At 47.4% G+C, this 20,654-nt stretch overlaps 1 protein-coding gene across 6 annotated transcripts in view; it reads right to left on the reverse strand.

The window, feature by feature from the left end:
* Positions 1-10,176: 10,176 nt before the first annotated feature.
* CHD6 (chromodomain helicase DNA binding protein 6) overlaps positions 10,177-20,654 on the reverse strand; it is a 250,596-nt gene continuing 240,118 nt past the window's right edge. For all 6 annotated transcript variants that reach the window (XM_004447680.5, XM_071211719.1, XM_004447678.5 and 3 more), the window contains 2 exons: positions 20,095-20,214; positions 10,177-13,564 (listed from right to left, as the gene is read on the reverse strand). In XM_004447680.5, coding sequence (XP_004447737.2) covers positions 12,668-13,564; positions 20,095-20,214 — 1,017 coding nt within the window. In that variant the 3' untranslated portion in view covers positions 10,177-12,667. The remainder of the gene's footprint in view (positions 13,565-20,094; positions 20,215-20,654) is intronic.

Below are 20,654 nucleotides of genomic sequence, written 5' to 3' on the forward strand. Positions count from 1 at the left end.
GTAGGGCTTCTTTCCATGAAAACAAAATAAACAGAATAGGTAAGGGTCAAACTGGGGAAAAAAAAATGACAAGACTACAGGTATATAACAAAGGATCAAGAGTCTTAATATATAAGCTCTCACAAGAATTCCTGCCTCCTCTGATTATTTTTAAGTAAATAACAAAGGGGAATTTGACCATCATGAAACCATCATTTCCTAAGGCAGGCTGAAGGTCAGGAGGGTTGGGGCTCAGCCACTGTTTGGAATGGGAGCTGAAACCACAGTGGGGCAGCACCAGGGCCACAGGTGGGCTGCTCTCAAAGTAGGAGGGGCACCCCAGGCTCCCTGGAATTTGCACACCTATCTGGTGCCAATTTCTTCCCCGGTCTCACCTGTTTGTGGGCAACACATTGGCCCCTGCCCATTCATGACTTATCCTGCCCTAGCGCATCTAACACCTTGCCGTTCCTTCATGCACATCACGCGCTTCCCCATTTGCATGACGTAGTGGGTTCTGGTCCCTCTGCCTGGTTTACCACCTTTCTTCTACTGGTAAACAGCCTACTGCCCTTTCAAGGCTCAGCTCAAATGTCCCTATTTCTGCCCCTTGGGCTCCTCCAGCACTTGTCTGTCCTTCCATCCAGTACTTGTCACATTGAACTGTCACTTCCTGCTCACTTGTCTGGGTTCCCTGCTGGGCTCTGGGCCTCTCCAGATCAAGGTCTCCGTGGACTCCCTCTGCCTCTCCAGTCTGGCCCAGAGCAACCAATATTTCGTGAACAAACAAACTGTACCTTGGATGACAGAGCAGATCAGTTGAATGGACACCCCCTATCCGGGTTAGTTGAGTTTCAGGTCCAGTCAGACTATTTCCTAAAACAGTACAATTTTATTAGAATAAGGACACAAGTAATTTAACTATTATATATTTATGAGAAATACTTAAAAGAGCAGTGCCAAACTACAGGAAGCTACAGGGAGATCAAAAGAAAGAAATGGTACCTGAAGGCACTTCTGCTATTGAAAGCTATTGCTGATGCCGGCAATAATGGCCTCAGGCCAGGCTCTGGGCCAGGGATGCTCGCTGCCCTTGAGACACTCCAGTCTACTGGGGACCCCAGAGTGGAAAAAGAGTGGCAACTGTAACCTTTCAGGGTTCTGTACTGGAACCAAGAAGGAAGTGATGGCAGACCTGGCAGGAAGATTTCCGCTCACCGGGGGGAGGCGGGGGCCAGTGTGAGGCTGAGTGCTCACAAGCAACGTGTGGTTTGGGGCATCAGAATGTGCGGCAAAGGGCAGGAGCTTTTGGCTATTTGTCCCCTGCTGCATCTCCAGCACCTAGAACAGCACCAGCACACAGTAGGCTTTCAATCAATATTGGTTGAATGACTGACTGACCAGGCACTAGGCCTGGAATAGTCCTGAAGAGGGACGTGTCCAGAGATGGTGCTCAGGTTATCTCTGGAGAGTCACCCAAGGCTAAATCCTTTTCTCGACTTAGAAAATGGGGCTGTTTCACTGGAGAGTCGGGCCTTCAGAGGGCCCAGCTCTAAAGGAGTGGAGGTCGGTTGGGGGCCTGGGGCTGGGGGAGAAGGGAGAGGCACCTTCGGAGTGTGACAGTGTGATGAAGAGGTTCAGAGGGGCACTGGGCGCCGGCGGGGGCAAGGCAGGGGCTGCAGGAGGAGGGATAGGGGCACCCCGAAGAGGACAGATCCTGGGGCCTGCCCTCCTCCCTGGGGTCAGAGCAGCAGGAAAGGCAGCGGGGTGCTGGGTGGGGGTGTTGGGGGCTGAGGGAGCCCGCCCAGCTTCACCAGGCTGGGGCATGCCAAGCCCAGAAGACCATGTGCGCACAGAGAAGGCCACTGGGGGCCCAAGAAAGATGACCTGCCTCCTTGCTTTGAGCACTGATTATAAACCAGGCACTGCAGTAGGAGCCAGGATTGAGGGCTCCGAGGGATCAGGTGGGTTCTCACACTCCCTCAGCTGGAGAGTCAATTCCACATCTTCCTAATTGCAGATTCTGACCTTCTCTCACTCTGCAAAAAGAGGCGAGGCCCAGGGCACACGGTGAGCATGGAGCCTGGGGCCAGAGCCAGGCATCAGTCTGGGTCAGTGTAGCACCAGGGCTGGGGGTCAGAACCACGGGTCACTCTGGGACAAGACCAGACCAAGGTCAGACTGGCTAGGGCACGGAATGAATGGCTTTCTGGGCTCTGGGTGGCTGGCACAATGTCTCAGGGCTGGTGGCAGGGCCTGCTGGAGCCTCCAGCTCCCTCCCGCTCTCCCCCCAACCCAGGCCTGGCCTGACCTTCCTCCCCAGGGCGAAGAACCGGCTGGCCGGGCCCTTATCTTGGAGAAGCCTGCAGCTGCTCCCAGCCCTGGTCCCAGCAGACAAAGGCGCTTTCTTTCCCAGCACAAGGTCTCGATTGCATGTTGCTCTGGATCCAAAAGCTCCAACGAAGGAAGTGGTTCCCTCCCAGTGTGTGCATGTGTGCTCATGTGTGTGCGCATGTGTGCTGGGCCCCAGGGAGCTGGGTCGGGGTGGTTAAGCCACCTGGGTTTGTTTCACCTGCCATGTCTCTGTCTTTATCCTTGTGCATATATTTAGGTGTCTCCTGATGTGTGTGCGTGGTTGTAAGTGTGTGACTATGTTTGAGTGGGTCTCTGCAGCCGTATTTGCGATTGCCTATGTATGTGTGCTTGTGTGTGTTTCTGCATACATGAGCAGTGTCTACACATGCTTGTATGCCTATGTATCAGCATCACCATGTCCGCACCCAAATGCTTTTGAGCATGTGCATGTGTTTTAAGCGTGTCTACACAAGACATTGGGTACCAGGCCCCACCTCTGCTCCTCCTGCCATGCCCCCCCGCATCCTACCTCACCTCTGGTGGCTGCTCGGGGGTTCTGCAGGGTGCAAGGCCTCTTAACTAAACCATTCCCCTTCCACCTCCTACCCCCACCTCCGCATCTGTCTGAGAACAACCTGGTCTCTTTCAGCTCAGGGAGGAAGACAGGTTTGCACAGCTTGGCTAGGACCGTACATTTGCCAAAAGTTCCCTGGCTCCCGGCCGAACTCTTTATAAAAAGGCTCATAGGAAATGGCCTAACAGGAAGGAGGGGACGCTGCCTGGGGGGCTCAGGAACCCCGTTCCAATCTCCAAGATTAAAGGGGAGCATCCTTGAGCAAACAGAGCAGGTGAGGCCCAGGGACGCTCCGGGCAGTTCAGGGCACCTGAGCCCCTCTGGGCATCTCGCTGCCGCTGGGCCCCGGGCTGCCTCTCCTGCGAGGCCTGGGTGCTGCTGCCCGTCTCTCAGGCTCACAGACAGGCTCTGAGGCCTGGCTGCCTCTTGGTTTTGGTCTGCAGGGAACCCAAATTCTCAGAGCTCCAAGCCAGAAAGTCAGGGTTTGAGCGGTGCTGGGGTCACAGGGAGGTTTTACCTTCCACTGACCTGAGCTGGGGAGAAGGGGATTCCAGCTGGTTTCTCCCAGCCCCACTGAAGCCAGGTGTGGGGCTTCCCCACTGCCATCGCCCCGCTGATATCTGGGCCTCCACCCTCCACCTGGACCGGGGTCCGAGGGGCATCCTAGGATGTTGAAAGGACGGCTGTCCAGTGGGGTGAGCCGATCTCGAGTGAAAGCTCGGGGGCAGCGGTGGAAGCCACGGTCCCTGGTCTGTCAGTGGCAGATGTGCGGGCTGCTGCTGAGGGAGGCGCCCCCAGAGGCTGGCTCCTTTGGCACCACCCCCAGCCTCTCCCTCTCCTCTTTTCTTCAGGAACCTTTTTCTAGACAGGGGGAGGGACAGTAATGAGAAGCTTTTCTCTTACCTATTGTGTTGTGTTCAGGCTAGAGGTTGGCTTCTGAAACTCAAAGCCAAGCAGAGGATCTTGTCTTTGCTGTCCATTGTTATCTTGTCCCTGAGAAATGACCAGAGACTGGCTTAGCTTGGAGGGGGGAGGGGAGCCAAAGAGTAAAGAAATAACCAGTAATAAAAACAAAACAAGGTCAGAATTTCAATAACGGTGTATCCCCGTGGATGACGATGAGGAGAAAGTACTACATTTGAGTGGATGTTTCACTCCTTTTTAGCTCTTGCTCCTTATGGAGCCTGGGTGGCCGGGCTGGCGGGGTTGTGGAAACAGAACATGGACCTTCCCTTCTGGCCCGTTTGGTGGTGCTGGGTCCCGCACTGAGAGTGGTGTTGGCAGGGGGTTCTGAATCCTCCAGCACCCCAGTCCAGGGAAGGAGGCTGCCTCTCTATCCCTCCCCCTGGAGCACTAACCCCCAACTTGTCTGGAGAAGTACACACCAACAGGAGCAGAGAAAGGAGCTGAAGGCCCCTAGCCTCGCACACATATGTCCTGCCTCCAGGTGGGGAAATTTGGCAAGGGACTGGGGTGAGGGTAGGAACTGCCCTGGGGCCCGCCTGAGAGGCCTGCACTTCTCCCCTGGAAGGCACTCCCCCGGCCTTGGCAGAACTTGGGCACTTAGCTAGCCTGGAAAGTCTGGGAGCTGGAAATGGAAAAGCCTGGATCAGAGCTGGAGTGGCGAAGGGGGTGAGGCGTGGAGGGCTGTCCAGAGTTTGCCTGGTCTGGCCTCCTCTTGGCCAAAGCCAGGGAAAAGCCTTCACACCTCAGCAGTCTTGAGCCGCAGCCTGACCCCTTCAGCCGGACTCCTTCCCGATCCTTCTCTTCCCCACGCCTACCTGGAGGTGGCTGCAGAGGAGCCCGCTCACTCCGCAAGTCCCTGAGGATTCTCAGGGAGCCCAAAGCCTGTGCTGGGGACGGAGACGGGGGAGGTCCCACCTGTGCTCCTGAGGAGGTGGTGTAAGAGGGCCGCACACCAGTGGGGCCTTAGCCATGGGGTCTAGGAGGACTTGCGGAACAGCTGCTGTCCAGCTTCCTCTGAAATACCAGAAAACCCCCAGCGGTCCCCAGGAGGTACCGTGGCACTGCCTGGGCATCCCCAAGGTGGAGAGCTCATGCCCTCCCTCTCCTTCCTGCCAGCTGCCAGCATCACATCAACCCCGTTCTCCTGAGTCTTTCCTTCCGAGGGCCAGCCGGACATTCCAGAGGGGGACAGGGCAGTCACCTCTCTTCAAACGCGCCCTGATTACGGGTTCCCATGCTCACCACCTGCTGATTGTATCAGGAGCCTCTCAGTGCTTATGGGTTTGAAATTCCTCATGTAGCAAACTGATGCTGTGCCCAGGACCCAACCTGCAGACAATCTTCCCAGTGGTTTATTATTAGTTGAATCCACTGCATATATTTAAAAATCAAAGGGTTTCACATAAATATCTGAATTTCCATCCTGTTGAAAAAATCAGGTATCAGGGAACACAGGGCTCACATTCCTGTAGGAAAACAATTGTCTATAGCCAATAGCAGCTGTCCTGTTGAGTCAAAGCAAGAGATATCCATTTTCCAGAGAACCCACAACTTCCTACTGCCACAGACCTGGCCCCCGTCACCCTTGTATGTCACCTATCTTGCCCAGTAGGCATTTGAGTTTACAAACGCTGGTATGCATTGAGCAAAGAGCCCGGGAACCACTGGAGTTTCCCCAGATGGAAACTTCTTTCTTAGTCCCTTTTGGGTACAGCCATTCAGGCAGGGACAAATGTCCGCAACTTTCCATTTTGTCAATCAGTATGAAAAATACCAGGATTCTCTTTATCCAATAGTCATACCAAAAAGGGATGGTAAGTGAGCATGGTTTGGTTTGTTCTTGGGAAACCCAGGGTACATCTTTAAAAATTCCTTCTACAATTTTGTGCCCCAGGGTTGATGTCAAATGTACTAGGCTATAGTTAGCCAAATCCCCCTTCTTCCATTTCTGAAATTGCAGTACTTCCTCTCATCTCCCCACACTTCTGCCATCGACCCCAACTGCTCAGATTACAGAGCAGCTGCACTACACCTGCTCTGCAACTCCCATTGGCCAGCAGGGGACCTGACTACAAAGTGGCAACCCACTAGCTGCCTCGAATCTCTCTAATTGGTACTGAACCAGGACAGGGCAATGCCCAGTGGACTTAATAGTTCCTTGGTCAGTCCTGTGTTCCAACCAGACTCTGAGGTTCCCCCACAGCAGAAGTGGCATCTGATCTGTCTCCCCTAGCACAGCCTAGCTTGGCACAGAGCAGGAGAGCCAAGTCCCAAGCAGTTTCCAAAGTTCTGGTGACTTTGGAGGCCACTCGCCAGCTCTGTCAATCGAGGGTTGGGTTGGCTGTGGGATGGGCTGAGGTGTGCCTGCTGCTCTGAGCCACAGCTTGAGGGAGGGGGATACGGGAAGTGCCACATCACTGTCTCCTTGCGTGGACTCTGACCCAGCTGCTCTTTCCCGATCTTCCTCTGAATGCTGCTTCAGGTCAGCCTAGGCCAGGATACCTGGCATGGCTTGGAGCCACTGTTTGCTTCGACCCAGCTCCCCCACATCCAACCTGCCTGTTGCCTGAGCTCTGGATGGGAAAGTGACCAATGTCAGGGCTCATTTGCCAGGCCCTTCTTCCTGGGAGGCTGCCCTCCTGCCCACTCTGCCAGCCTCCAGGCCACCTACCAAGGGCTTTCGGGCTGGTTTCCTTCCCGAGTCACAGGCAGTTTTGCCCCTTGGTCCTTAAGCCAAAGCTGTGCCTTCCCGACTCTCCTCTTTCTGCCCTCTTTGGGTCCTCTATCTGCCTCCTTTCTCTAGCTGGCCTCCTCAGCTCTGTCCTTTCTCTTCTGTTCACACAGAGGACACATGTGACACAGGAGAGGGCAGGGCAGGACAGCCGGAACTCTCCCTCCAAAGTAAGTAGCCCCTGGGGGCTTGGAGGTGATTCTCAAGAGGCATGCTCAAAGTTCAGTGTTTCTTTGGAGCCTATTTGATCTTAAAAGTGGATGGGAATCACATTCAACTGTAAGATTCACATGTACACAAAACCATGTCTGCGTTGATATAAAATATTTTAAATTAGTTTTTGCACTGAATCTGTGAATAAAACTGATGCTCTCAGACAGGCACCAGCACGCTTTTTCTGTTAAGGGCCACAGTGAATATTTTAGGCGTGGAGGGCCATATGGTCTCTGTCACCACCATTCATCTCTGCTGCTGTAGCATGAAAGCAGCCATAGACAAAACATACAGGAATGAGCATGGCTGCGTTCCAGTAAAATTTTAATTTCCTATAATTTTCACGTCATGAAGTATTATTCTTCTTTCGATTTTTCCCCCAATTATTTGAAAATGGAAAATCTGTTCTTAGCTTGTGGGTTGTACAAAAACAGGCGATGGGCTGGCTTGGGCCTGCAGGCTGTAGTTTGCTGACCCCACACTAAGGAAGATAGTAGGCTGAACCTGAGGCTCACAGGCAAAGCCAAGGCCCAGTGTAAGACTCCCAGAGCCACCTCTAAATTCTGGTTCTTCCACTACCTGGCTGTGTCACTGAAGGCAGGTGACAAGCCCTCTGGGCCCACTTCCTCATCTGCAGAACATGGTGGGGCGGAGCTCAGGAGTGGCAAGGCCTGGCCCAAGGGGCAGCAGAGTCAGCCCCCACTGACAGGTCCTCAGCCTATATTTCCCTTCATTGACAACCTTTAGTGGTGGATGTGGCTGAGCTGCCTTGGGTGGTGGGAAGATCATGGCCAGGGCATGGGTGAGGAAGGCAGATATGCTGCCACCTTTCCAGACAGTTTCTACAACACCCAGTATGGTAGTTAGTGGTGGGTGATCCATGAATGCCCTAGGGCAAGAAGTGAGCAGTTTTCACACCATTAAGTTGGATCACTACTTTCCCAGTTGGGCTTTCTGGTCATGCTTCCAAGTCATTACTCAAACTTTCTGGTTGAAATTAAGCTCTTCTGGCCTTTAAACTGTTATCAAGGAAGCTCAGCTTACATCCTTTGCAGCTTGCCTCTCCTCTGTCTCAGAGGAAACCCCCCACCCCCATCCCCAATCCTCAGGTCCTTCCAGCTGAGAGGAAGTCACCTAAATGGCCCTGCCATCCCTCTTCTCCATGTTCCAAGGTTTGTCCTTACTGCTGGCTCCTGGGATCAGAGGCCTCCCAACATCACAACAGGGATGGGAGGGAAACGCTTTCACCCCTGGCTTACCTGCTTCCCCAGCCCAGCCACAGAGTGCGTAGCTCTAGCCCAGAGGCAGCGTGGGCGTGAACAGCCTCTCTCCCCTTGCTCATCATTAGCGCTTAATGCTATTTTATTAAACTGAGGGGCAGCCTGCTCCAGGCCTCAGACTACCTGTGCCCGTCCTGCCTTCTCTACTGGTCAGTATACAGCTCTGGAGTCTATCTTTCTGAGTCCCCAAGTCCCAGATCTACCACCTACCAGCTAGGTGACACTGGGCAAGTGATGTAGCATCTCTGGGCCTCAGTTCCCTCATCTGTAAAATGGTAACAAACAGCATCTAACCCAGTTATTGTGAGGATTGAAAATATGGCCATAAAGCACTTAAAACAAGCCCCACTCGCAGAACTGGTAAACGTTTGCTATCACCACAGATAAAATATAGCATGGCTAAAATTCAAATTTCAGGTAAACAGATTTAAAAAAAAATTTAAGTATGTGTCCAATACTGCATGCAATCTGCTTGTTAGAAAACCTGTCTAAAATTCAAATTTAACTGGGTATCTTTTCTCCCTGCCTCCCTCCCCCCACCTAAATCTGGCAACCCTGCACTGAGGGAGGTTCCTGGTTTGTTTCCCAGTCCCAGAATAGCCTTCTCATCCTTTTTAGTCCACCCAGACTGAGTGCAGGGATTTGGGAATGGAGGCAGACCAGAAAGCCTTGTTTCCTGCAGTGCATTGTCGAATCCCAGATCCTTATTGAACTTGCTGTGGGAGAAGCTGTAAGCACAGCCACAGTCTAGAACCAAGGTCCTAATCACTGGTCCTGGGAGGACCTCATTTCTGACCTAAGAAATCCTTCTGTGGTTTCCAGATCAGGCAAATCAACGATAGTTCTTGCAAGAATCCATTTGAAGGAATTCACTGTCAATGAATCAAGCATAAAATTTTCCAGAGGATATGACACTTTTTGAGTGTTCCACTTGTTTCCAATGCCAATTTTTCCAAATGTAATTTCTCCACTCAGTTCCAGTCTCTGAGGTAGAGAGGAGCTAGACTGGAAAATAGTGTTCCAACCTCACACACCCAAGAATGTGGTGCTGAATCCTCGGACTGATGGGACCAAAGGGTCTACCCAGCTCTGTTCTTTGTGACAAATGAGGTATCTCTGGCAGCCTTTATGCTGATTTGCATTAGGGCAGACTTGATGCCCGTGTCCCTCTACCCAGTTCCCAAGATGCTGTGAGGACAAATGAGACCACTTATGGCAACACACATAACTGGACTAACTGTACTCTCATACAAGGAGGTAGCATCTACTGGGGCAAGGTTGAGGCAGAGTGAAACCGATATTCTTTATGTTTTCCGCCGGTATCACTACTCTATCCAGGAGGCTAAGTCTTGATCAGAGATCTACAAAGCCTGTAACAAATTCTTAGTTGCAAAGTTGTAGTAGGCCGTACTTTAAGGATACCCTGTCCACCTGTCTTATCTACACATTTATCCGTGCTTCAGGTCATTCATCCACCCATCTCCTGACACCTGGTAGGTGCCGGGTGTTGGAAGGGATCCAACAAGGGGTAAGGCTGGGTTGGTCACCTGCTCTGTCTTGCATGAGGCTTCGGCACACTTTCCTGCCAGCCTCATTAATAAACTGTGACCCAGTCCTTTTGGGGCTTGAGAAGTGATGCTTCTCAAAACTAAAAGATCATTAAGTTCTTAAAAAAACTTCAGCTTGAGATGTTCCTGTGATTTTACAGATCTGCTCCAACCCACATTGGTCTTGTCCCTCCAGAATTCTCAAGTGTGTAATCTGAGCTTGGACATCTAGTACGTGGCTTAAGGAAGGAGCATTTGTGAGGCACCAGCTGAGGGCTTGCAGGCCTCAAAGTCTAGGAAGCAGCCTCTATGGCATCTGTTTCAGATGTTGTGGTACATGGAGAGACAAAGTCAAGTCAGCCCACATGAAGGAATATTTAACAAGCCCTAACAGAGTACCCAGCCCAGCATGAATTAGGCACCTAGGAAGGACAGTGGATTCCTGTGCACACGATGCATTCAGAAAATGCCCCAGCAGCAAGATATATCCAAGTGCCACTGAAATCCTCACATACAAATTGACTTCTAAACTTTGTTTTAAAATCCAGGATCAAGACCACAGACAATTTATTATATAAGACATGGGGTGAAGGAGGACCAAAGAAAGGTTTGGCTGTGAGTGACATGGAATTTGATGAAAAGGCTCAAGTTTGCCTAAGAGAGTTTAAATTTGGCTTTTGCTCTTGGAAACGTCAAAATAATCATAAGAAGCACTTACGCCTTACAGAGCAAATAATCCACAGAGTGTCATTTTCATTTTGCAAACAGGGTCACAAATAGCAGTCAAATATAAGCCTAAACACCCAGAGTTAACATACAGGTTTGATAAGATATAACAAGGGATTTAGCATGCTGGTGGGTTTTAAAATTAAATCCATATTGAACCCTGTGACCTACTGAAGGTTATAGGTGAGACCTGGGGAAAGCAGCTTTTTCATACAAAACAACAACAACGACAACAAAGAAAACCCCAGACTCTGCTGGTTGTCTATAATACTCATTTGCAGTAAGGCTTTCAAGATACATGAAGTTTTATAGCATTTGTATTTTAAGGATTTAGGGCAAATACATTTTTTTCTACTTGATAAAAAGAAAATTAGTACTTAAAAGGTTCAAAAATATATTGATTGAGTGATTTTTTTTTTACATAAATAAATTATATTGATTTTTAGGATTTAACAGCTGAAAAAACCCTTTCCGCTTCCACTGGAGGCAAAACTGAACAAAATGTTAGTTAAATAGAGATAGCAGCATTTCTAAGAAATCTGTTGCCAGCATCATATACCATCTATGCTACAGAATGTCAAATAGAATTTGTTCAATTACTGGATTCTTTCTTTCCTATATGATCAGTTACAGAATTTCTGCTTTACATCTCTGATTCATAAAACTGGGGATTCATTTTTGGAAAATACATCTAATTGATTTTTCCGTCACGATTTAACAGACTTCTTTGAGATGCTCATTTTAACATTTACATAATTTATAATCCCAAATGTATAAAAGACAATGACAAAAGCATCATAAATAAATAACTAAGATAGTTATGTGAAACTTTTGGACCTTCTGATAAATTAGCAAAATTGTAACAGAAAAAGTAAAAAATACAGTAAATTGTGACAACAAAAAGTGAAACTGATACTAGTGACACTTCCAACATTTCCAACTGCCCTGCACGGCCCTGTGCCCCCAGAGTACAGAACCCATGAGCTGGTTTCAAGTCTCAGAGTATGAACTGCCAGCAAAGAATAAGACTATTGAAAGGGATGTAAAATGAGTGGGAAAGAGAAAGAAAGTGCGGTAAGTGCTGCTGAAGCAGGTTCTTCCCAGCGAGGTTCCTAAACATGAAGCTGAGAAGAAAAAAATGTTAATTTGCAACAGTCTCAACTAACTTGATAATTTGGAATTTGTGTTCAACTGTAAAATATAAAAGAATAGAGAAACAGTGAAGAGAAGACCTTTTCACAGTCATAATATAAAAGGTGATATACATATTTTGACAACCTCAAGTAACTTGACTAAAGGACTTAGTTGAGTGTAAAAGTGTTGAGTGGCTATTATCTTGCAGGCTTCAGAAAGAGCATTATTCTTGGTGAAGGAAAGCACAAAATAAAAAGCTACTCGGTCCTGGTGTTCTTTAAACCCAGAGATGCAAATTAGGGGCTAGAAAAATTCTTAAGAGAAGCAGTGAGAGCAGGGTGTGAATCATGTGCTTGTGAAGCAGCAGGTAGCTCTATGGAGTGGGAGCCTCATCACTGCACCCGTTGTTGCGGCAGTAACTCAAGGTACATAAAACTCTTTCAAATTGAGAATAATCTTTTAACTTTGGGGCGGGGGCAAGGGAGGAGTAATATATATATATGTAAAATAATGCCTACTCAGTATTTCTTCTTGCTGCAGGTATCTGAAAAACCACAAAGGGAAAATTATATTACTAACAGTAAAGTTTCTTTTTTTAATAAGAAATGAATATATGTATTTTCAACCATTAGTTATATACTTCTATTACTACTCATTTAGTAATCATGATAAAATAGGGAAATATTTTAACTCAAAAATACACACCAGCACTTTTTTCCTGTGCTTTTTGGTTCCCCCATTACATTCTTCCCATTCAACATAGCTCATGGTAAAGAGTTACTCTGTCTCTGCTCTTCAACTCTTCAATGGTAAATCCGTAGACTACTTTCTTTTTCATTTTTCTTCCTTAAGTAAGTGGGAAACTTGGAAGAGAAGGGGTTAGGGCGTGTCACCAAGAACTGTATTAACTGTGACTGCTGGAATGAACTGGATAACAGAATAAGAAATCTGTGCCTCCTAGACTAGGTAGACAACACTAATCTAATGAAGTGGCAAGACCCTGCAACTATTAACATGTTACCATAGTTCTCAGACAGGAAATTAGGTAGGTCATTATTACTTATGAAAACACAGGTTCTTATGAAGGTGAAGTGAGGGAAGTAACAAACCTTTATGGGATAAGAAACTTACAAGTCACAATAATTTTTAAATGAAAAAAGTTCTAATTGGTGTCATTGTTAGAGTCTTTGAGTCCCCCGTCCCCGGCCTGTGCCACATGGTCTCTATCTGGGGGTAAAGGGGCGCTGGGCTCGGTGCAGTTCTGATCACTGCTTGGCTCCCTTCCAGACCCAGGAGCAGGCTCCGGGTTGGGGTTTGGGTTGTCCCCTTTTGTTTTCTTCTTCTTCCTCTTCTGGTTTTCTAGACCAACTACTTCAGAGTGTCTGGCCTGCTGCATGGATGGCAGAGCCATGCCCATGCCAGGGGAGAGAAACATGGATGGGTATATGAGTCCAGGAGACACTCCTGGGATGAGAAATGGGTTAAAAGCTACTGGATTACTAGTAGTTATTGTAGGTTCAGACTGATCAGAAAATGGACTAGGACCAGGTTTGTCTTCGGTTAAACTATCCATTTTTACATCACGGCTACTTGGCTTGTCTTCTACAGTCTTTTCGGTTGCTGATGTACCACTTTTTGTTGTGCTTGATAAAGACGCTGGAGCAGATGAAGTGCAGGTAGTTGCCATGGGTGTACTGAGGAGCCCCCCGACACCAAACATCTGGGGCACTGTGGCCATTCCCGGCAGCATCATGGGCAGCATGCTCAAGGTGCTTTTGACATCTTCACCCGTAGGCATTGTGGCAAAGCTGGCTGGGAACCCGACTAGTCCCGTGAGAGGGATGCCTGGCATGTTTCTCATGTTCTGAAGTCCCACCAGGTCCATCCCAGCAATCAATCCGTTCATAAGCAGGGGCCCCATTCCGGAGGGAGAGTCTGCCACAATGGCAGGCGCTTTCAGGAGCTCGCTCCGAGGCCGCCTCCCCCTCCTGCGGGGGCCTGCATCTCGAAGAACGGGCTCAGTCAGGGTGTGATTGAACTTGTTTTCTGGGAGAAACCCCTGAAAATGGACAAAGAAACACAAGATGTTGAAAGTTACTGGATGGCAGGTGACCAGCTAGGGCAATGGCCAGGGCTGTGCACTGGCTTATTCTGTCCCCAGCTCCATAGAGGGTACCAAAGCAGAAGTGCTTTTTGTCTACTCACCTGGAGTCTCACAGCTCTCTTGCCTAACTGTTACTTGTAGGGTCTCTCCCACAGAGGCACAACCATGGCATCTGTCACTACCAACCAATGTGTTCTCCAGGAAAAAGCAGCACCTATTCTGTGAACCTGTTAGAGTACTGGGAGCAAAAGACTGGTACTAGAGAGGTCCAGTTTAGTTGAGACTCCTTCCCCAGATCCCAACACTTGGTTTCTTAATGACAGAGAAAGAATTTTTAATTGAAGCAAAAAAGAACAGGTGAGACAGGGTTTGGGGTCAGACAGATCTATCAGTGCCCTGGCTGTGAGATGAAGGTCATAGAGTTAACTTCTTGGAGTTTCAGTAAAAAAGGACAATGATACCTATCTTTTAGGGGTATTATAAAGTACTTTATTCATTACCCAATCCTTAGGGAAAAATGCTAGCTAAAGGGATGATGTTGTGTGGACACCTCACTTTCCTCTGGATCATGAGCTCTTGGAAGGCAGCTACATATTTGTTGAGTAAATGAAGGAATTCTTGAATGTTGTTGGGAAAATGCCATAAAAGTGCTGTTCTATAGTTTCCTTTAAAGAAGACAATCTATTTTTCCTCTCTTCAGAGGTTTATTCTCCAATTTTCTTTATTACCAAAGAGCTCAATTATTAAGCATTTCTGCTCCACACGGATTCAACTGTGATTGTGCTTGGGACTCACAACTATATATGCATCCAGGTCACCCAGCATTACACATTTAAATACTTAACCATTACACACCAGGACAATTAAGCTCTCTGCACTTGCAGAGGAGACAAAATGCTTTAGAAACATCAGTGAGCAGTAGGTTCCATGGTAGAGTGGGAAGCACCAAGTTGGGACTGGTTTCTATGGCAGCCCCACACCCTTCCTCTGGGACCGGGGCACAGGAGTCTGCAAGGCAATGAGGACACAGCAGAGAACAAGCAAGGTGCCTCTTCTGCCCTCCTGGAGCTTACAGTCTAGGGAGGGATAATTTAAAAAACCACTGCAACTAACCCTGAATTTGTTTCCAAAATGACACAAATAATCCAAACCCCATATAAAAGAAGGTTTTCCCCACATGAAGGGAAACTTTTTCAAGACTTAAGTGTCTGAGCCCCCATATTTCTCTCCACTCCTGTACCCAATCTGATGCAACCAAACACCATGTATCCTTTCTATTACTCTCTACGCCTTCTTATTGCTGGGATTTCTTAATTTCCTTTTTGCTATCAATATTTAATCAAGGTAATACATTCACATCATATATAAAAAAGGCAAATTAAACTGTTGTTGGGCAGTTTCAGTCCTTTTTTGTATGTAAGAGAACAACAACAAAAACAATAACTCCCTGTGGGTTCCTGGAAAGTCATTTCCCCTTTATGAGCCACATTGAAGTGAGCAGCTCTAATTTCCCAGGCTTCTCCTTCTTACAGTTTCTGTTACAAAGTTGGTATTCTTTTACCACTTTTGCTTTGAAAGCAAATGCTTTATCCTTTTTTCCAAGACGGTTTTCAGAGTATCATGTCAAACAGTCACCATACATGGCTCCTTTTCGTGATCCCAGGAAGTAACTTCCTGATTTATAAAATTTTTCATCCCTCTTTCCTAAGGCAAAGAGGAGTCAAGGCGAGTGTGGCACTCCAGTCAAGACGCCCTGGCCATCTAATGCAGGTGATGGGGAACAGGGAAGGCTGCTTGATCTTGGTTTCTGAGGTGGTGGCAAACATCTCCTTTCACCCTGCTTTCTTTTCATGAGCTCTTGAGCCCGTGAGGGCTGTTGCAGGAAGCATGTAGGACAATGGCCTAGTACCTACCTTTCTGGGTGTCCCTGGCCAGTCTACCCCCTGCAATACCTTTCTTCCCCCAAGAATGCACAAGCCAACTCCCCACTTTTAGTATCATGGTTCCACCTAATTACTAATCACCAAAATTAGGTCCTCTTATTGCATTCTTATATAAAACAAAGCCTCAGATTCATAAATATGTGAAAGCACATGCATATTTAAAGATCTTGAGTCCCCAGAAATACTATTTTTGAGTCCTACACCTGTTGTTCAATTTCCTGAAGAATATTCAAGAAAAATCAGGTAATTTGGGGCAGAAAAGCCTTAAGATGGTAAACTCTGACTGAAGAAAAAACTCATCTCAAAAAAGCAGTTTAAAATCACAGAGCTGGAATCCTCAGAAGCTGCCATATTTGGTCCTCCTTCCTTTTTACAAACAAGGTCACTGAGTCCTAAGGAGGGGTAGGGATGTGCCCCTGGGGACACAGGTGGCCAGGGACAAGAACAGGACTAGAATCTGAGCCCTGTGGCTCCAAAGGGCTCTTTCCATGCACCACCACATCAAGCCACAACCCTCTCTTATTCTTATACCTGAGCAGCTGCCACCTGCAACTGGCTAGGATGATTTGTCCTGTAGTGTGTGGGTGGAATTGCCTTCTCTGGCTCTAAGGATGATCACCCATGGAGGACGTCCTGTTTCCAGTTTCTAAACAAGACAGTACGACTTGATGAATTGGAGCCAGTTAAAAGTGTAATTTTTTACAAGTCCATCTTGAGCTCATCAGTGCAAATTACCTCACTCTGGGCTGGCCATGCTGTCCACAATGCCCAATATCTGGGCCCTGGCACATACCTTTAGCCCAGGGCCTTGGCCAGGGTAATCACATTGGGACTAAAAAGCTTTTTTGAGCCCTCTTCTCCACAGCCCACCCATACTGAGAGCCAGGAAAAAGTGCTGGGGTTTGTCTTTTTCCTTTATACCCACATATTCCCTCTACGCCCATAATACTCCAGTGGGAGGGCCATGTTTGATCTCAGAGGTCCTTCCATTGGGAAGAAAACAAACCCAGACCTTGATGAATACTGCCTCTATTTTATTTCCAGAAATAAAATAAATCAGACCTCCTTTAATGTACTTTATTCCAGATAATAGCATAGACACAGTGAGGGTACTCACTTAGGACTGGGCAACACATTTAGGGCCAGCCTGAACCTTGCAGGTAGTCCTTTGGACTCCCTAGCCCTGTCTGCTAAGTGTAAGCAGCACTCTTCAGGCATCAGGACATCCAAAAATGTCCCTACCTTGCCCTGCCCTCCCCTGGTTGAGGACCAACGATGGAGAAAGAATGCTGGGCTCTTTCAGAAATGCAAATGTCAAGAAAGCTGGTCTTCTCCCCTTTAGATCTGGAAAGTAGCAACATAAAGGCCCCTGGGGCGAAGATAACAATTCTTCATCTAGCAAAGAAATAGCAAAGAAATAGGAGTGTTGGCAAAGGAAGTCTGCTTTAACCACTTCCTGTGTGTGTGTGCGGGGGGAGTCACTCTAGTAACCCAGCTCTTCTGCCCATCCTAGTTAGGCACCCTTTCCAGCAGCTCTGCGACCACACACAGCGGCCAAGTTGGGCTTTGGCAGATCTCCCTCTTGGTAATTACACCCTGGGAGCAAACCTGCTTCCTCTTCCAGGCAAGGCCTGGGGAAAGGGCAGAGAGAGCAAGGAAATGGGAGATGCAGACCATTTCAGCAATGCTGGAGGCAGATTTGCTTTCCCAGAGGATTATATGGGCATTCCAACCCAAGAGGAACAGCTTCATAAATAAATGTTAGTATTTATCCCAAAGCCTATGCATTCCCAACTCCAAAACTTAACTCTTGGGTAGAGATAAGAAAAGGGTAGTGAGCAAAGCTTCCTTATTTATCCCAGGAAGGTCTGTATGTTCAAACAAATATTTACTAAGTGAGAAGAGACATAACATCCAAATGCAATGTGTGGATCCTAAGTTGAAAAGCCTTAAAACAAAACTAACATCACTTCTTTGGATTAGATACTAGATATTAATAGTTATTATTTACATGTGTGATAATGGTAATAGTTATGTAGGAAAATATTCTTAGGAGATGCATGCTGAAGCACTTAGGAGTGATGTGATATGTCTGCCTATTACTGTCAAATGGCACAGCAAAAAAATCCATCCATACATGAAAAAAATGAACACATAAAATTTATTGCCAGCATTATGTACACATGTATGTGTGCATGTGTATATATTTTTAAACGAGTGAACCCTATGTACTAGGCATTTTGAAAGTTTAATTCCACAAACTTATGTACACCCTGTGTGTCATGCTAAGTCTGTGGAACTTGCCCAGCCAAGCCACAGCACACTGCAGAAGGGACTTGCGAGCTTGAAGGAAGGAAGAAGTTCCATGTGGGACTTTAATCTATTTCAAGAAGAAGCGGTAAGGTTTCTGATGAGTAAGAAAAAAAGGTGATCCCTCGATGGCACCTGTCCTGGAAAGAGCAGTTGAGTGGACACCAAGTTGAGGGGAACCACACTCTCGGGACTAAGCAGAGCATTGCTGCCAGGGTTGGAGTGGCTCTCCCACTAAGAACACCTCTGTGGACAACGTGGGCAAATGCTTCCTATTCTAGCCTTACTGGAGGAAAAGAGCTTCTGAGGCAGGGATTGTGTTTACCACATGGGAGGTCTGTGGTTCAAGCCCCGGGCCTCCTTGATCCGTGTGGAGCTGGCCCACGTGCAGTGCTGACGCGCGCAAGGAGTGCCCTGCCACGCAGGGGTGTCCCCTGCATAGGGGAGCCCCATGCACAAGGAGTGCGCCCTGTAAGGAGAGCTGCCCAGCGTGAAAGAAAGTGCAGCCTGCCCAAGAATGACGCCACACACACGGAGAGCTGACACAACAAGATGACGTAACAAAAAGCAGCACAGATTCCCGTGCCGCTGACAACAACAGAAGTGGACAAGAACATGCAGCAAATGGACACAGAGAACAGACAGTTGGGGGTGGGAAGGGGAGAGAAATAAATAAAATAAATCTTTAAAAAAAAATGCTTAAAAAAAAAAAAGCAGGGAAAGTGTATCACTGGTAAGAGGCTAACTTGCAAGAATGACTTAGAAAGAGGTTTTCTGGCAAGAGGTCAGCTTCTGCAGGGGGCTGACAAACATTAATTTCCAGAGAACATGAGGGAAACTATTAAACACGTAAAAAGAAATGGGAACGCCAACAAGGAAACCACAGGATTTTTTGACACGTCATAATCCAATAGCTCAGAGACTACAACAAAGCAGGAACTGGAGGTCTTTACTCAGCTGGGGCACTTAACTGAGATACTGAGCACTAAGACAAAAGGAGAATGTGGACAGGCAGGCTAAAGGGTTGGTGGAATGACACATGGGAGAAAACTGAAGCTGAATCAACTTATATTGCACAAAAAATAAGAAAAGGGGATGGTAAGGATATTTTCTGAAAATAATACAGGAGGGGGTAGAAAGGGCAGCTTTTCCAATGTGATATACTTTCTAGTAAGCAGCTCACCCTGGAGAAGGGTTTCCCTCCCAGAGTGGCTATGGTAGTGGATGAAAACAAGAGAGCAGTTACCTGTGCGCAGAGCTTCTAGAAAAGTAATGATCATCCAGGTGACAAAATTAGTAACAAGTTCCTTGAGAACATTATATAACAACTTACTTCTATATAAGGAGGAGGAAATGTCTAGGGCAGGTGGTCTTTTGGAGCTAAAAATAGAAGTCACATTCAGGCAATCCCACTAAGAAGGAATTAATAAACAAGGAAAGATGGAGATGGCAAAGAATGGAAGAAAAGGCATTCAGGAAAGCCTGATTTTATGGAACAACCTAGAAAGAGTAAATGCCCCCTGAGGATCTTTGTAAGCTCCCTATTCAGGGAGAATGCACTTGCATGAGGTTGAAAGCACATTTCCATACAGTTTTCCCAAGCTCAACAGTTTGAAGTTGAAATGTTATCATTGCCCCCTAGAGTTTATGAATATTATGGACTATTTCTATTCCAAATTTGTACTCATCTGTAAACTATAATTAACTCAGGTTCGTTATACTATAAGTATTTTGCAGATGTCTTTGAAGTCCCTTTCAGTTTTATGATTCTATAATAGGAAAAATGCTTGAAGTCAGCTGTTTTTAATTGCCAGTGAGGATGGCCTAAGAGGAAGTGTCTTAAGTAGTAGCCAGAAAACTTAGATTAAAAAGTGAAAATTTCTAACAATGAAGTTCATTAAACAGTGGAAACAGACTCCTGTTGGTTTCTTTTCCCTTGTAACTCTCCCCAAATAAGAAGGAAAAATCGAGCTTTGGGAGTGGCTTAAGTGAAAACAGTTTTGGGGTAAGGATTGAAAACAAACGGCTGGGGGAAGCCACAATGCTGCTCAGAAATGCTCCAGCACCACTGGTCATTCTTTATCACCTTCCTGTGCCAGCCTCTTGATCTCCTGGAAAATGGGGCCCCAATACCAACTCCCAGATGAACCTTCCCCTGGAAGCTGGCTCCCCTGGAACATGACTCTTCATAAGGAACACAGGGTGCTCCGTGTTTCACACACTGTTCCTCACCCTGGGTCCTGGCTCCTTGGTGATAGTAGGAACCCTTTCTTCCCCGCTCAGAGAGTTGGCATCTAATTTTCCAGGTTCCTTACAGCGTGGCCTCCGCTGCTTTGGTTTGTCTGAAAAATTCTAGGAGCAAATGGAAACAGACATTACAAAAATATTCGGTCACAGATTCTTCTGACAAAGGTGGTATTTTTTCAGCTGTTTTGGCTTTTTTCCTCATTAACGGCTCTCTTTACTGGAACCCAGTCAGGTTAGGTCAGAGAAGGGAGGCACCTGGCCCCACCTAGGCTTTCTCTCCTTCCTGCAGCAAGCTGGAAAAGAGTTGGCCAGTGGGCTCAGGTCACCCACCTCAGGTGTTCCAGCCTGGCATCGTGGACCCTCCTGCCCAGGCTAGAACACCTGCGCTGACCCACCAGGGCCCTGCTTTATCACTAGCTTTTTCCTCCCAATCACTTTCTCTGATTTCTTCTCCACTACTACCTACCTGGCTGGCTTTGTCTGGCTTTGGAAGGTGTACACCTGTGAATGCAATGCTCCTCCATTTCTGGTGTGCTCTTTATACC

This window comes from Dasypus novemcinctus, chromosome 24 (assembly GCF_030445035.2).
Source record: "Dasypus novemcinctus isolate mDasNov1 chromosome 24, mDasNov1.1.hap2, whole genome shotgun sequence".
Classification (NCBI taxonomy): Eukaryota; Metazoa; Chordata; class Mammalia; order Cingulata; family Dasypodidae; genus Dasypus; species Dasypus novemcinctus.